The following is an 18,282-nucleotide window of genomic DNA, read 5'->3' on the forward strand; positions in this document are numbered from 1 at the left end:
GTGTCTTCATTTTTTTCAGATAAATATCTAGGAGTGGAATTGCTGGGTCCTATGGTAGTTCTATTTTTAATTTTTTGGGAATCTGTTTACTGTTTTCCATGGTGTCTGTACCAGTTTACATTCCCACCTGCAGTTCACAAGGGTTCTGTGTTTTCTGTATCCTTGCCAACAGTTGTTATTTGTTGTCTTTTTCAATAATAGCCATCCTGATGTGTGTGAGGATGTTACTGGTTTTGATTAGTATTTCCCTGGTGATTAGTTGAGCATATTTTCATTGCAGTCTGTATGTCTTTAGAAAAATATGTTTAAATCTTTTTGCCCATTTTTTAATCGGGTTGTTCATTTTTTGATGTTTTATGAGTTATTTGCATGTTTTGGTTATTAACCACTTGCTGTATATATTGTTTGAACATTTTTCCAAATTTTGCTTTTTAAAAAATATTATTTTGAGTGCTTGGAAATAGAATTGGGTTGGTTTTCTTTCTAACTTTAGGAAAAGCTTTTGAAATGAAATTCTGGGAAGTACAAAAAAACAGTATCTCACAAATAGATGATGTAAAGCAACTTTAGGTGTCTAGTTGTGCTCACTGTATAGTACCCACATTATGGGAATTGTTAAATTTCATTGTGTACAGTTGTTGACCAGACCACAACTCGAGGGAGAATTGTGTTCTATTTCAGGTGCTTTAAAGTGAGGTTAACAATTGTTCAGAGGAGAATGACTAGTATTGTAGGGAATCTGAAAGTTATATGAAGATTGGTTGAAGGAAGTAGGCGAATAAACATGATTGTCAGACTCAAATGTGTAAATTATTAACGTAACAAGTTTTTATTGTGCTGACCCTGAAGACACACCTAGATGAAAGTAGATTTCAATGCAATATTGGAAAACAAAATAAAATGCCTTTTTATACTTGTGAAAAATTGCAGGAATTCTGCATTATCTATTGCTGTGTAGCAAATTACCCCCAAACTAAGTGGCTTAAAACAACAAGTATTCACTTTACTGTTTCTGGAGGTCAGGAATCTGGGCCATCCCAGCTGGGAGCCTCTGAGTTTAGGTCTCTCCTGAGGTTGCAGTTAAGCTTCTCTAGGACCTATGGTCTCACCTGAAAGCTAGACTGGAGAATGATCTCCTTCCATGCTCAATGACTCAGACCTCTGTTCTTTGTTGGACTGAGGGCTTCCACTCTTCACAGACTGCTGACTGAAGACTTTCTTCAGTTCTTTGCTACTTGGATCTTTCCACAAGGTTTCTTCATGACGTGGCAGCTGACTTCCCCCAGAGAGAGCAGTTTGAGAGAGGGCACACACCTGCTCTTGGAATGGATGTTACCATCTCTTTATAAATCTTGGAAGTGACACCCCAACACTTCCAGTCTGCACTTGGGTACAAGTGAGTTACTAAATCCAGTCCACACTCAAGGGCCAGGGACTACGAAAGGGTGTAAAAACAGTAATAGTCTCGCTGGTGACTGTCTTAGAGTCTGAGACAGGTACCTTGGGTGGGGTATAGAAATTTTCTGTCATTGGAGGCATTTATGTAGACATTGGCAGATCATCTGTCAGAGATGTGTTCAGATATTCTGTGCTAAAAAAGAGTGGACAAAGGTACCTCCCAACTTAATTCTATGATGAGTTTATAAATGCTAAGGAAGTAGAAAAGCTGAGGATGGAAAACTCAAGTGGTTAGTTATATAGTATATATACTATTGTACTTCTTTCAGTAGTTAATGCTTATATATTTGTGGGTTTTTTAGTATGTTTTCAAGTTTTTGTGACTCATTACATTTTCTTATGTTTCTAAATATTCTGCTCTATAGTAGATACAGTTGTATACCTACTGACAAACTATTTTTTGTATGTTTAGTTTTTGAAGCATACTCAAATATTTTAAGTTCTACTTTTCTCATTGAAAACAAGTGTGGGAGTAAAAAAAAAAAAAAAGAACATAAAGGATAATTTTAATCTATTTTACAAAGATTACCTTGTCTTTAGGTGTGACAGAAAACTATACTAGAGATAGTTATATTTCATTATATAATGAAAAATGAAATTGTGTTCTTAGATAAGGCATCTCTTTTACCACAAATAAGGTAAAACACACAAATAAGCAAGTAAAGAATACTACATAAATTTATATGAATATTCACTTTGATCTTAATTGATAAGCATTAATTTGTGATTAGAATTTTAAATTAATTTTTATTATAAATATTACTCTTAAAAACATTCTGCCTGTCTTTTTTTTCCTGCCTATCTTTTTTACATGTGTTTTTATAGGTTGAAATTTTACCTAATAAACATTCGAATTTTTACCATAAGCTGCTATGATAATTTAAGGAATAAACTATTTAAAACTTTTAAAATTCTTTGCAAGATTAATACCTGAAACTTTTGACCCTGAGTCAGGAGACCTTGAGTTTCTTATGCTTAGCTCTGCCTAATGTCCAATAATAATTCTATAGTCAAGTGGTGGCATTGTTTCTCATTAGTAAGTAAAATTCACATTTTGAATAGTTCTAAAGAAGTTACTTGCTTTGGTCTGACCAAACTTAACCCTCCATGTTTCTCTTGAAATCCGTAACACAATTTATGAACTTTATGATTGGAAAAGTATTAAGTCTGAGACTGGAACTCAGCAGAGATCCAGTAGACCTTAAACAAACCCACTAAACCATGTTGTAGATTACTTGTAAACAAGTGATCTAAAGCAGTGTATTATTATTAATATTTTGCCACACCCGTGTGGCATGCAGGAGCTCCCAGAACAGGGAGGGAGCCCATGTCCCCTGCATTGGGAACATAGAGTCTTAACCACTAGACTGCCAGGGAGGTCCCTAAAAAAGTATATTATTTAAGAATAAAACAAATTTTTCACATACTTCCTTTTTAGATCTAAAATTCTTATGCTTTAAATTAGCACCGTAATTTTGCTTTTGGTCGTGCTTCAAAAACTAAGTTATGTTCAGCAGCAAAGCATTGTAGCAACACACTATTGAAATTTATCTAGTTTCTTCTTCCTCTTCTGCGATGGTATCTAAAAGCATTCAGAATGATACAGCATTTGACATACCGTTGTCTTTTGTCCTGCAGTACGGCCTGTAACAAAACCAGGCTGTCCTGACCCCTGGTAATAGAATTATTTACCTTTATCCCAAGAAGGTTGGGAAAGCACCAGAATCTGCCTGTGGAGTGTGCCCAGGCCAACTTCCAAGGAATTCATGCTGTGAGACCTGAAGTTCGTAGTAAAGTCAAAGTGGAAGTTGCTCAAGTCATTTCTGATGCTTTGCGACCCCATGGACTATATAGTCCATGGAATTCTCCAGGCCAGAATACTGGAGTGGGTTGCCATTCCCTTTTCCAGGGGATCTTCCCAACCCAGGGATCGAACCCAGGTCTCCCGCATTGCAGGCTTATGAGGTTGTCTAAAAAGTATAGACCAACATGTAGTGGTTCCGTATGTGCTACATATGTTTGTGACAGGATTAAATGCACTTTCCTTATCGAGGAGTAGAAAATTGTTGTGAAAGTATTGAAAACACAAGCCAGAATCAGAAAGCTAAATTAAAAAATTAAGCTTTTTTGAGTAATAAAAAGATCAAAAAGACGTAAAAATTTTTTTAATTAAAAAAAAATTTATTTAGACTTCCCCATATTCAGTATGGCTTTTCAAAGGTGCTTTCAAATCTGGTTTGTTTTAAAGTCAAAAGTTAAACAGCTAAGGGGCTCCCCTGATGGCTCAGTGGTAAAGAATCCGCCTACAGTGCTGGAGACACAGGAGACGTGGGCTCCATCCCTAGGTTGGGAAGCTCCCCTGGAGGAGGGCATGGCAACCGGCTCCAGTATTTTTGCTTGGAGAATCCCATGCACAGAGGAGCCTGGCGGGCTACAGTCCATAGGGTCGCAAAGAGTCGGACACTGAAGTGACTGAGCACGCACAGATGCAAACAGCTAAACTATAGAGTTCTTTCGATCTAAATTTTTTTTTTTTTTTCACTTTGGAGGTTTCCTTCCCTCCTGTCATTTTCAATACTGCTAGTTTTTTGATGACAGTATTCATTTGGATAACATAATTTAAAAATTAACTGGAGTTTATTAAGTAAAGGTTAGGAATTATATTTTACTAGACGTGGAGAGATCTTTTAAAATAAAAAAAGTAATCTTTAAATTCATTTTAGTATCTTACACAGTTGAGCTAATAATTTTGTCTCTCTAGCTAAAAGGGTATGTTTAAAACTCTGATTAGATTGTTGTTAACGTAGACTTCTAGCTTATTTACCCACCCTATTAGCATTGTTTAATAGAAAAACAATATGAAAAATGATAGAACTATGGACCTCTGTTGGAATAATTTTTATATTTTTCGAGTTCGATGAAGGTTTTTCATTTTGGCATATTTAGATGACCGTGTATCCATTTTATGTTTTTCCTTGTTTTTGTATTGTTGCCCTTTCTTTTCTTGGAAATAAATGTGATACAATAGAAAGAACTTTAGTCAACTTACCGTTCCAGTCTTGTTCTAGAGTTTTTGTCTACAGTCTTTTCTTCCTTCCTTCTCTCCCTTCCTGTTTCTGTTTCTGTGTCTCGCTTTGCCTATCTTCTCTGTCTCTGTATTTCTTTCACAGTCAAAAATTCTAATTTTCATTGTTACAAAGCTTAGGTTCGGGATTGGGGAGGAGGATGCAATTTCTTGCCTGTCAAGATAAGGCAACGCAGATATTTTAAGGAATTAATGAAAAATTGATCTGAAAATTAATCTAAGTATAAATATTTGCCTCCTTTTTACCTCTTTGTTTTTTGTTACACAGTTGAATAGGTTCCTTCAGTTACTTTTGAGAAATTTCTTGGATGGCGTCGACATCAATGTTGATATTGGAATTTATGTCCTGACATGTTTCTGAAAGAAGTATTCAGCTGCTAGTGAGATGTTCAGCCTTAATATAAATTCTGGGCTAAGTTTTTGACCATACAAAGCTTTGTGTCTTCATCTGTAAAATAGAGATAACGGTGTCAATCTTATGATTGTTATAAAGATCAATTAAGCAATATCAGATCCTACAATAGTTTTTGTGCCCAATAGTTTTTGCATTGTAAATGTAGCATTTAATCCTGTCTGTGGACTTGCCTTGTGGCTCAGATGGTAAAGAATCTGCCTGCAGTGCTGGGGACTTGGGGTCAATCCCTGGGTTGGGAAGATCCCCTGGAGAAGGGAATGGCTACCCACTCCAGTATTCTGGCCTGGAGAATTCCATGGACAGAGGAACTTGGCAGGCTATAGTCCATGTGGTTGGGATTCTTCTGTACCTGGTACCTTGATATAGAACTTTTGAGATCTAATTCTGTGATTTTTTTTCATTTTCATAGTTTTTTTCTGTTACAACTTTTATTTGTATAAGAAATGTATGTATAATTAAATAATACATGAATATATATTGGTTATAAACCGTTCAGATGATTTTGAATGATGAAGAGTAAATCTCCCTTCAATCCTTTCCTTTCCTAGTTCCCTGCCCTCCATCCATTCTCCTCCTTCTTTTCAGGGGTAACCACTCTGAACAGTTTGATATGCATCCCTCCAGCCTCTCTTTGTCATTTATTTAGATACAGAGATACTATGCTCTCCCTTTTAAAAGAGATAAATAGGCCTATTTCTGTTCATCGATTCGTCAAGTATTTGTTGATACCTGTATTTTTCTGTAATGTGTCTTTTTATTGGTAAGGTACAGTAGATATACATCACTGCATTAGTATTCTGTAATATGAATTTACCAAAAATTAACAGTTCTCCTATTGATGAGAGCTCAGTTCATTTCTAATTTTTCTCTATTACAAGTAAATCTTAAAGAACATCTTTGTATATGTTCAGTTCAGTCACTCAGTCGTGTCTGACTCTGCGACCCCATGAACCACAGCACGCCAGGCCTCCCTGCCCATCACTGACTCCCGGAGTCCACCCAAACCCATGTCCATTGTGTTGGTGATGCCGTCCAACCATCTCATACTCTATTGTCCCCTTCTTCTCCTGCCCTCAATCTTTCCCGGCATCAGGGTCTTTTCAAATGAGTCAGCCCTTCACATCAGGTGGCCAAAGTATTGGAGTTTCAGCTTCAACATCAGTCCTTCCAATGAACACCCAGAACTGATCTCCTTTAGGATAGACTGGTTGGATCTCCTCACAGTCCAGGGACTCTCAAGAGTCTTCTCCAACACCACAGTTCAAAAGCATCAATTTTTCGGTGCTCAGCTTTCTTTATAGTCCAACTCTCACATCAGTACATGACCACTGGAAAAACCATAGCCTTGACTAGATGGACCTTAGTTGACAAAGTAATGTCTGCTTTTTAATATGCTGTCTAGGTTGGTCATAACTTTCCTTTCAAGGAGTAAGCATCTTTTAATTTCATGGCTGCAGTCACCATCTGCAGTGATTTTGGAGCCCAAAAAAATAAAGTCAGCCACTGTTTCCCCATCTGTTTGCTATGAAGTGATGGGACAGGAAGCCATGATCTTAGTTTTCTGAATGTTGAATTTTAAGCCAAGTTTTTCACTCTCCTCTTTCATTTTCATCAAGAGACTCTTTAGTTCCTCTTCACTTTCTGCCATAAGGGTGGTTTCATCTGCGTATCTGAGGTTATTGATATTTCTCCCGGCAGTCTTGATTCCAGCTTGTGCTTCTTCCAGCCCAGTGTTTCTCATGATGTACTCTGCATAAAAGTTAAATAAGCAGGATGACAATATTACAGCCTTGACATACTCCTTTTCCTATTTGGAACCAGTCTGTTGTTCCATGTCCAGGTCTAAGTGTTGCTTCCTGACCTGCATATAGGTTTCTCAGGAGGCAGGTCAGGTGGTCTGGTATTCCCATCTCTTTCAGAATTTTCCACAGTTTATTGTAAACCACACAGTTAAAGGCTTTGGCATAGTCAATAAAGCAGAAATAAGTGTTTTTCTGGAACTCTCTTGCTTTTTCTATGATCCAGTGGATGTTGGCAATTTGATCTCTGGTTCCTCTGCCTTTTCTAAAACCAGCTTGAACATGTGGAAGTTCACGGTTCACGTATTGTATATGTATCTTTGTACCTATTTGTATATTTTTGCAGAATGGGTTCCTAGAAATAGAATTGGAATTGGTGAGTCAAAGAGTATATGCATTTAAAATTTTCATAGAAAATTTTCATAGATGAAAATTTCATACTGTCAAATTCTCTCTCCAAAAGTTTGTCCCAATTTATATTCTTTCTTTCATTATGTATTTTTAAAGATTTTTGGTCATACTGTGCAGCATATAGAGTCTTATTTCCCCAACTAGGGTTTGAACCTGTGCCCACTGTGGTGGAAACATGGAATCCTAACCACTGAATCCCCAGGGAAGTCCCCAATTTATATTCTTAACATGGTGTGTGTGAAGGGGCATTTACTCACACTCTTGGCAACTCTAGATAGTATCAGGTCTTTTAAATTTTGCCATTGTTGGTATCTTATTTTAATATTTCTAGTGAAGTTGAACATCTTTTCATCAATTTTTTGGGTTATTTTTAGTGCTGTGAATTGTTGTTCACCTGGAATTTTGGGGGAGATACTGATTTGAAGATGCTATTTTTATGTTCTGGATGGTAATCTTTTAGCCATTTGTATTATATTTGGTCCTTGTCCCTTATCTATTACCTTGTTCATGGGAACTTCTGTTAAATGGAAGATTTACATTTTACATTTTTAGTGCCAAATTTGGCAGTTTTTTAATTTACCTTTCCTGGATTTTATGTGACTGAATTACACAGTATGTGTCTACCTATCTTGTACATTTTTTTTAGTACTTTAGTAATTAAATGTATTTAAAAAATATTTGTGGGTTTGAATATGAAAATAATACAAATACTTTTATCTTATAAAGATTGAAATAATATTTGAATAGAATCTGAGAAGAGGGTCTCAGTTTATGAAAAAAATACAAATCATTCTGAAATGTTATTGCTTTGTTATATATATAAATAATGAATATATTATATTCCTTATAGTCTAATTATTTCCAGTTATTTGCAATTGGAAAGTCATTATATTTCATGTGTGTGTTGTTTTAGTCACTCAGTTGTGTTTGATCCATTGAGACTCCATGGACTGTAGTCTGCCAGGCTCTTCTGTCCATGGGGATTCTCTAGGCAGGAATATTGGAGTGAGTAGCCTATTGCTTCTTCAGGGGATCTTCCTGACCTAGGAATTGAACCAGGGTCTCCTGCAGTGCAGGCAGATTCTTTACCAGCTGAGTTACCAGGGAATATATGTTTCATATGTAATATTTAAATTATAAATATAATATATAAATTTCATATAAAATATTTAAAATTTTTGGAATAGGTAATAATTGCACATGGTCCAAAATTAAAAAGGTACAAAAGGGTATATAGTGATACCATTTTTCGTCTTTATTATCCATTCCATTTCTGTTGTTTATTATCCATTTTCCCCTCATGGAGATAACCAGTTTTATCAGTTTCTTGTGTCTATTGCCAGAGATATTTTATGCATATATACAACGTATTTTTATGTTAATTGATTCTTTTCTTTTTATAGCTTTATAAAGCTGCACCTGCTTTAAATGTAATTTGTTCTTCAGGCTAAAAATCATTCACAGTTCCAGAAGATAAATTAAAATAATTGATGAATAGAGAGCAGCTGTCAGCAGTAAGAAGGGACACATGCTGCATCCATGCTAGCTGATTAGTAGACGTGACAGGGCCTTGCAGTTAGAAGGGCTTTTCTTTTTTTTTTTTTTTAGAAGGGCTTTTCTTTTGTTGACGTAAATGATCTAAAACAAATCTTTCTTTTCTCTTGTTAAACTGACCTTAGAATCAGAGACTTCTGATTATTCCAGACTTGATATTTCCCGCTAAGAAAATATACTTCCTGTTATTGAAATGTGAGTTAAAACAAATGTAAAACTTGAAGGAAAATCATAGAAATTAGACAAACTAAATAACCCTCTTATTTTATGTGTGAAGAAATTGAGGCCAGTAGAAATTAAGTGACTTGCAATGTCACATTGATATTCCTGAAGGACCAGATATTTGTAGTTAGTAATCTGGCAGCAGCATAAGTTTTTGGAAAGCTTTTTTATTTAAGAGCTAGGATGTTTTTCCCCTCCCTCTTTTTTTTTTTTTTAAAGGAGAAGTTACAGTAGTCTTACGTTGCAGTTTGCTATTTTATAAAAAAATCTTCATAATAACTTCATTTCCTCATCTGCATTTTTGCCAGTAAACTGGAATGGTGAAGCACTATTGTTCAGCGTTAGGCACTCTAATTCTTGGAAAGTTAAAAGAAAGCAGTGTTTATTGTTTAGGATGGGGATAGGGACTAATGGAGCCTTTCTTAAACACTTTTTTTTCTTGACTATAAAATATTTAATGGATGTGCCCTAATTCCCTTAATGCTTTTGAATCATTCTTAGCCTTCTGCATTTTCTTCCTTCCTATTTTGTATTATAAGTTAGTGAAAGTACCTCATTGCAAAGGGACATTTAAATACCTATTTATGTTTGGTTAGAAAGCTGATATTTTTTCATGAAACATTTTTCATATCTATGTATGGAAATATACATAGAAGTCAATATATTTCTATTACCATTCTTTTTTTTCTTATCTATTGCTAACATTTTACCTTTAATCTTAGATTTCTAAAAATAATTTTATTTTTTTCCCTCTAATACATTCTTTTAATCTTGATTCACTTAGATAGTTATCAGCAGGAGTCCATATAGAGACCCCATCTGGAATTTAGTTTCTGTAGATGTTAATTGTATCTTAGTACTAAAATACTGACCTCTGTCTAGCTCATTTCCAGATATATTTACTTATTAAAAAAAACTCTTTTTTCCTTACTTCATTATTGAATATAAGTAAACATTTATTTCTTAGAGGAAAATTCATAGAGTTCACATTTTGAGATTTATTTTTTAATAGCAAATCTTTTAGTATGAAAATACTGAAACAATCTGATCCTCCCTACCCCAATTTTTTTTCTGTTTTACATGGAATACACTTTATTGTTGGCCCTATATATTATAAATTCTGCTTGGTGAGCACGCATGTACATGGGCTGGCATATCTACCTAAGATGTTTTCAAGGCTGATTTGGCTGAATAGATTGAAGGGCTGGAGCTTTATCCTTTAGAATGACTTTTTTTTTTTGGCCCCGCCATGGGATCTTAATTCCCTGACCAGGGATCAGACCTGGATCATTGGTAGTGAAAGCGTGGATGCCTAACCACTGGACTGCCAGGGAATTCCCTTGAATGGGTTTCATTTTATTTATTAATTTTTCTAATAAGTAGATTAAACATGTATTTCAAGTACTTATTTTAAATGTATATCTTTTTTTTTTTCAAACTTTTGTGTTAGAGTATAACTAATTAACAATGTTGTGGTAGTTTCAGGTGAACAGTGAAGGGACTCAGCCATACATGTACATGTATCCATCCTCCCCCAGACCTGTCTCCCATGTGCCATCCTGGCACATAACATTGAGTCAAGTTCCATGTACTATACTATAGGTCCTTGTTGGTTATCCATTTTTAATATAGCAGTGTGTACATGACCTTCCCCAACTCCCTAACTATCCCTTCCCTCTGGTGACCATAAGCTTGTTTTCTAAGTCTGTGAGTCTCTTTCTGTCTTGTAAGTAAGTTCATTTGTATCATTTCTTTTTAGATTCCAGGTATAAGGAATGTCATACAATATTTCTCTTTGTCAGTTGGACTGACTTCTCTCAGTATAACACTCTCTAGGTCCATCCGAGTTGCTGCAAATGGCCTTATTTCATTCTTTTTAACAGCTGAATATTATTTCTTTGCATGTATGTGCATCTTCTTTGTCCATTTCTCTGTCGATGGACATGTAGGTTGCTTCTATGTCTTGGCTATTGTAAGCAGTGCTGCAGTGAACATTAGGGTGCATCCTTTTGGATCATGTTTTTCTCCAGATGTATGCTCAGGAGTAGGATTGTAGGGTCATATGATAGCTCTAGTTTTAGTTTTTTAAGGGCCGTCAATACTGTTCTCCATAGTCGACTTGATGGACACGAGTTTGTGTAAGCTTCCGGAGTTGGTGATAGACAGGGAAGCTTGGTGTGCTGCAGTCCATGGGGTCTCAAAGAGTCGGACACGACTGAGCGACTGAACTGGACTGAACTGATACTGGCTGTGCCAATTTACATTCCCACCAACAGTGTAGGAGGGTTCCCTTCTCTCTACACCCTCTCCAGCATTTGTTGTTTGTGGATTTTTTTGATGATAGCCATTGAATGGCTTTTAGAAGAGTTGCAAACAAAATCATCTACTCTACTTTTTTTTCCTTGTAGGATAATTGCTCTACAATATGGTGTTGGCCTTTGCCATATATCAACATGAATCAGCCACAGGTATACATAGGCCCCTCCCTCCAGAGCCCCCAGCTCCCATCTCCCACTTTATGCCATCCCTCTAGGTTGAGCTCCCTGTATTAAACAGCAAATTCCCACTTGCTATCTGTTTCGCATGCAGTAATATATATGTCTCCATGCTGTCCTCTCAGTTTGCCCAGCCTCTCCTTCCCCTGCTGTGTCTACGAGTCTGTTCTCTGTCTGTGTCTTCATTGCTGCTCTGCTACTCTGTACTTTTTAAGAGACATTTCTTCATTGACTTTTTTTTTGCATCTTAAATTAATTCAAGTAATAATTATGAACATTTATGTACTGTCTGTCACATTAAAAATAATATTAGTGGTTCCTAAGCTCAGCAGTGGCCACAGGACTGGAAAAGGTCAGTTTTCATTCCCATCCCAAAGAAAGGCAATGCCAAAGAATGCTCAAACTACCACACAATTGCACTCATCTCACATGCTAGTAAAGTAATGCTCAAAATTCTCCAAGCCAGGCTTCAGCAATACGTGAACCGTGAACTTTCACATGTTCAAGCTGGTTTTAGAAAAGGCAGAGGAACCAGAGATCAAATTGCCAACATCCATTGGATCATCGAAAAAACAAGAGAGTTCCAGAAAAACATCTATTTCTGCTTTCTTGACTATGCCAAAGCCTTTGACTGTGTGGATCACAATAAACTGTGGAAAATTCTTCAAGAGATGGGAATACCAGACCACCTGACCTGCCTCTTGAGAAACCTGTATGCAGGTCAGGAAGCAACAGTTAGAACAGGACATGGAACAACAGACTGGTTCCAAATAGGAAAAGGAATCTGTCAAGGCTGTATATTGTCACCCTGCTTATTTAAGTTATATGCAGAGTACATCATGAGAAACGCTGGACTGGAAGAAGCACAAGCTGGAATCAAGACTGCTGGGAGAAATATCAATAACCTCAGATATGCAGATGCTGCTTCTGTTGCTGCTGCTAAGTCACGTCAGTCGTGTCCGACTCTGTGCGACCCCAGAGACAGCAGCCCACCAGGCTCTGCCGTCCCTGGGATTCTCCAGGCAAGAACACTGGAGTGGGTTGCCATTTCCTTCTCCAATGCATGAAAGTGAAAAGCGAAAGTGAAGTCGCTCAGTCATGTCCGACTCTTAGCAACCTCATGGACTGCAGCCTACCAGGCTCCTCTGTCCATGAGATTTTCCAGGTGAGAATACTGGAGTGGGGTGCCATTGCCTTGTCCGGATATGCAGATGACACCACCCTTATGGCAGAAAGTGAAGAGGAACTAAAAAGCCTCTTGATGAAAGTGAAAGTGGAGAGTGAAAAAGTTGGCTTAAAGCTCAACATTCAGAAAACGAAGATCATGGCATCCGGTCCCTTCACTTCTTGGGAAATAGATGGGGAAACAGTGGAAACAGTGTCAGACTTTATTTTTTTAGGCTCCAAAATCACTGCAGATGGTGACTGCAGCCATGAAATTAAAAGACACTTACTCCTTGGAAGGCAAGTTATGACCAACCTAGATAGCATATTCAAAAGCAGAGACATTAATTTGCCAACAAAGGCCCTTCTAGTCAAGGCTATGGTTTTTCCTGTGGTCATGTATGGATGTGAGAGTTGGACTGTGAAGAAGGCTGAGTGCTAAAGAATTAATGCTTTTGAACTGTGGTGTTGGAGAAGACTCTTGAGAGTCCCTTGGACTGCAAGGAGATCCAACCAGTCCATTCTGAAGGAGATCAGCCCTGGGATTTCTTTGGAAGGAATGATGCTAAAGCCGAAACTCCAGTACTTTGGCCACCTCATGTGAAGAGTTGACTCATTGGAAAAGACTCTGACTCTGGGAGGGATTGGGGGCAGGAGGAGAAGGGGACGACAGAGGATGAGATGGCTGGATGGCATCACTGACTCAATGGACTTGAGTCTGAGTGAACTCCGGGAGTTGGTGATGGACAGGGAGGCCTGGCGTGCTGCGATTTATGGGGTCGCAAAGAGTCAGACACGACTGAGCGACTGAACTGAACTGAACTGAACTGAAGCTAGTAGAATCTTACTGATTTATAGTCTCCCTGAGGGAAGAGGAAGAGGCATTTATTACTGAATTCTACTTCTCCGAATTAGAGGAAAATCTTAGCTTTGTAGTGACTAATAGTTTAAGGAGATTAAAAAATGTTGATGGATTATGCTTTTATATGTTATCTTTAAAATATATACAGCTAGGATTTTGGGAGCGTCTTCAAATGCTGCAGTAACAGAGGGTGTGTTCAAAAATTATAATTCTAAAATATAGTCATTATGTACCTATGTTTTATGTTGTATCTAGCAACAGTAAAGTTTATAAGAGTTAAAATTCTGGTTTGGATAATTAAAGTATACTTTTCTACTGGGAATTCTACAGTATAGAATTAAAACTTATGTTTTAAATTAATTTTTTAAAACCCTGAATAATTCCAGTTAATTAAGGTATATTTTTTGCATCTATTCAAAATCTAAGTATAAAATCATTGTAAAATATGTATTGTTGGAATATACTACTTCTCTTAGGCTTTATTGACTGATCAGAAATGATGGCAGCGTGAAACTTGTGGTTATGATTTAAATTTAAGTGGGACTGTTGCCATAGATTCAAAGTATAATAACTCCAGAGTTACTTAGTATTAAACTGAATGTTGAATAATATGAGGCCTATAAACTATTTGATATCATTGTATGTATTGAATGTTAGAAAGTTATGGTCTCAATTCTATATTAGGCTGTGTAATTGGTATATGGTGATTTAAATGAAGTGCCCTCTAAGAACTTTTGAGGCAGCTTTTCAGTTATTTTTCTGGGAGTTAAATTAGCAGTGGCTCATTGGTAAAGGATTCTCCTGCCAAAGCAGGAGACGTGGGTTTGATCCCTGGGTCAGGAAGATCCCTTGGAGGAGGAAATGGCAACTCACTCCAGTATTTTTGCCTGGGAAATCACATGGACAGAGGAGCCTGGCAGGCTTCACGGGGTTGCAAAGTGTTGGGCATGACTTAGTGACTAAACAACAACAATTCTTTTCTAGTAAGAACTATCTGAAGATTTGGGGAATGCTAAAATCAGTGTGCTCTAGGAATAATCTCAGAGAGACAATTGTGAAATATGATCAGAATTTATTGAATGGAAGTATCATTAATTTTATCGTACAAAGTCTTTTGAACAAAGTCTATGAACAGAAGGGTAGTCAGCTCAGAAGACAGCAAAGGGAAACCCAAAGCATGAGGAGTTGGGTGACTGGCCTGTTGGGGGAGAATTTGTGATTTGTCTGTTTCCTGAGGTAGGCATGTCCTTACTGTGGAGATGGATGTATGAGATTAGCTTAGTCTGATGTCATTACTTATTTGAGTCCTAATTACTTTCCCGTGCTCTGTCCTTGGTTTAGTGCCTTCTTCACCTAAGAGAAAAAATATGCTAATCTGATGAGCATTCTAGTCTGCCACATGATTGTAATTAATTCTCATTATGAAGAAATGAATTGTCAAAATAGTAAACAAATTGAAAAAAATAAACCTGTATGCGTACATGTATATATTTATATTTCTGTGCATTTGATTAAAGATAATTGGTCCTGTGGGAAAGATGCTGTTTTATCTGATCACGTTTGTTTGCAACCAGTCTCCTTAGCTTGCTATTCTTTTGTATTGCTCTGAGCCTGGACTTTTGAAAACTGCAACAACTTAGGGCATTTAAGTTGTGTGGTCTCATCTTTAAAATGAGAATGTTGACCTAATGCTCTTCAGAATTCCTCTTAGTTCTAATTCTTCATGATTAACTTGTGAGCTCAGTTGTATCACTGCAGACTTAACAGGTAAGAGAAGGGATTTGAAAGAACTGAAATATCATTGATGTTTATGTTGATAGTACCAATATTACTTAAAGTTGCGCTTTTCAATCAGCCTTGTTTTATTTGGTTCCAAAGTATAGAGTACAATATTTTACATGTTGCTGCTACATTCTGTAAACTTCTTAAGGACAGAGTGAGTACAGGACAGTGTATATCACAAAGAAAAGATATCCAGTGCTTATTGAATGAGTATATAGGACATAGCTAAACATGGTTTGGATATTTGTGACTTTAAAAATATTCTTTATTGCAAATTTTATACATATGTATGAGTAGACAGAATAATATTATCTTAGTTCATCTGAGGTGCTGTAATAGGATACCATAGACTCGGTGATCTATATATAGAAGAAATTTAGTGCTCACAATTCTAGATACTGGGAGTCAGAGATAAGGATGCTAGCATGGTTAGGTTCTGTGAGAGCCCTCTTGCTAATTGCAGACTGCTGAGTCACATTGTATTCTCCTAAGAGAGAGGGGTAAGCTAGCTTTCTGGGGTCTCTCTTACTTTTTAATTATTATTCTTTTTTTTAATTTAATTTTTCATTTTTATTTGGCCATGCCGAGAGGCAATGCAGGATTTTAGTTCCCCAACTAGGAACTACTGGTTGCCCATTGCAGTAGAAGCGTGGAGTCTTAACCACTGGACTACCAGGAAAACTGGGGTGTCTTTTACAAGGGCACTAATCCTAATCATGAGGGCTTTGTCCTCATTACCTAATCACCTCCCAAAGGTCTTTCCTCCTAATACCATCACTTAACATATGAATTTTGGGAAGACACTGATGTTCAGACCATAGCAAATATTATGAACCTCCATTTACCTATTACCCTACTTTAATAGTCATGATTATTATTTTTTCTTTACTTCCTGCCATGTGCCTTTTGTATTATTTTGAAGCAAATCTCAGACTTCATATCAATCTGTAATTCCAATGTATATCTCTCGAAGATAAACACTTAAAAAAATCATAGCTATACCTATATCATACCTCAAAGAATGACTTGGTTTTGACAAATATTACATTAATTTCACTTTGAATACCTGTACTAATTATTTCCAAGAAACTTGTTATGTGTAGTCTCCATGTAGTTAATAATGCTTAGAAGTAAAACAGTAGAACTAATTTTTGTTTTTATTTTGTTTAATATTTAGGCTATCGACATGACGGCTGAAGAAACAGTGAATGTCAAAGAGGTCGAAATCATTAAGCTAATCTTAGACTTCTTGAATTCAAAGAAGCTCCATATTAGTATGTTGGCCCTTGAGAAGGAAAGTGGAGTCATAAATGGCCTGTTTTCTGATGATATGCTTTTCCTGAGGTACGATTTCATTATCACTGTAAGGTTTGTAGCTCATTCCAAGAAATGTTAAGTATTAATAAGATAATAGGTACAATATAGGTAGGTGTTTATAATCATGAAAAGTAAGTATAATTTTTTAAGGTTTATTTCTATAATGAGACTTTACAAAATAAAGTTTTCTGTAGAATATTTTCAGGAGTAAGATCCAAAGATTCATTAAAAAGAGTCACAACTCTATTATGGTTGTGGCATCATGTAAAAGGTACTCTATTTAAAGAAATCAGAGACTGTAAAGTTAAAATATTTCTGAAATATCTCTTGTGGCTGTAGAAATAAAACATACTCATATAAATATATTCTTTGTAGAAAATACAGAAAAATAAGAAAAATCACCTCAACGTCCACACATAGTTTTTGATGCATATTAAAAAACCAGCAATTTTGTTTTGCTTTTATAATTTGTATCCTATTCTGTCCATTAACATTATAAGAATTCTCTGTGTGATTATAAATTTTTGCTTTTAAATTGTTCAGTTTACTTAATTTCCTAATAATTTCCCTATTTTTAGACAATTAAATTGTTTCCAGGTTTTCTTAAATGCTCTACTGAGCATCTTTCATACATATGACTTTTTCTGTATCTTGGATTATTTCCTTAGAACAAGTTTCTTGGAGATGGAATTGCAGAGCAAAAGGGAGTTAACATGTTTGCCAAAATGGAAAGCTAAATATATCCTTCCTTGAATTGGATGGAAAAAGAAAAACCCAAATTTCCAGACAGAGATGTATTCTGTGCTTATGTGGTACCAAATGTCCTTGACAGGGAGTACAGATTCTTGGATATGTAGCATTTTGTGAAATGAAAATGAAGTGTTTCTAACTCGTGAAGAAGGAACTTTTTAAAAAGCTTTATTATATCAGGAAAGTTTATTTAAATTCATTGCACTTCTCTGTATTTAATATGAATGTCACTGAGCCCTAGGGAGCTTAGTCAATGAAATGTGTAGCAGGAACCAATACTAAGGCAGTATTCTTTGGGCTTTGTCTTTCAAGTATTGCTATTCCTGGAATTTAGTAGTGGCTCTCTGATATCCCTCTGCAGAAACCCGTTGGTTTGTGGTGAAGTTTTACTGGTCTAAGGTGAAATGCAAAGAGTTAAAGAATAGGAAATTTTTCATTAAACTAAATGTGTTCTTCTAATGTATTCATCTTAAAGGGCTCACCTTTGAAATTATATCCTTCCTACTTTTTAAATGTTAAAATGTCCCTTTATAAAATGATTATGTTATATATTGTGATTGCTTTTTATTACTATTCATTCTTTGTAGAATTTTAAAAATTGACAATCTTATGTAGATCTTCTTGCTTGTTTCTTCCTTTTTAAATTTTCTGTTCTGAAAATGTGTAAGTAGGGAAATAACTTTTAAGAAAGAACAGCAATCTAAAAGCCTTATAACTTTTGGAAGTTCCCATAGACCACTTAAGTCAGAGAAACCTGGTATTATTCATTACTGTTTTCATTCTCAGAATGTAAACTTTAGTATATATTAAATTTAGTTAGATGGCCTCCAAGATGTTGAAGTCACATTTAGAGCAGTTTTTCAGCCTTAGTGCTGTTAACATCTTGTTGTGTGAGTGTGGGAGTTGTCCTGTGCATCGCAGGATGTAGGATATTTAGCAGTTCCTCTCACCCATACCCTGTAAATGCT

At 36.1% G+C, this 18,282-nt stretch overlaps 1 protein-coding gene across 9 annotated transcripts in view; it reads left to right on the forward strand.

The window, feature by feature from the left end:
* WDR47 (WD repeat domain 47) overlaps positions 1–18,282 on the forward strand; it is a 62,280-nt gene that overhangs the window by 5,968 nt on the left and 38,030 nt on the right. For 8 of the 9 annotated variants that reach the window (XM_027536316.1, XM_027536320.1, XM_027536321.1 and 5 more), the window contains one exon: positions 16,425–16,591. In XM_027536316.1, coding sequence (XP_027392117.1) covers positions 16,434–16,591 — 158 coding nt within the window. In that variant the 5' untranslated portion in view covers positions 16,425–16,433. Of the gene's footprint in view, positions 1–11,358; positions 11,413–16,424; positions 16,592–18,282 lie in introns of those variants that run through there. The other variant, XM_027536319.1, reaches the window with a different exon arrangement.

The sequence above is a fragment of the Bos indicus x Bos taurus genome, chromosome 3 (genome assembly GCF_003369695.1).
Source record: "Bos indicus x Bos taurus breed Angus x Brahman F1 hybrid chromosome 3, Bos_hybrid_MaternalHap_v2.0, whole genome shotgun sequence".
Taxonomy (NCBI): domain Eukaryota; kingdom Metazoa; phylum Chordata; class Mammalia; order Artiodactyla; family Bovidae; genus Bos; species Bos indicus x Bos taurus.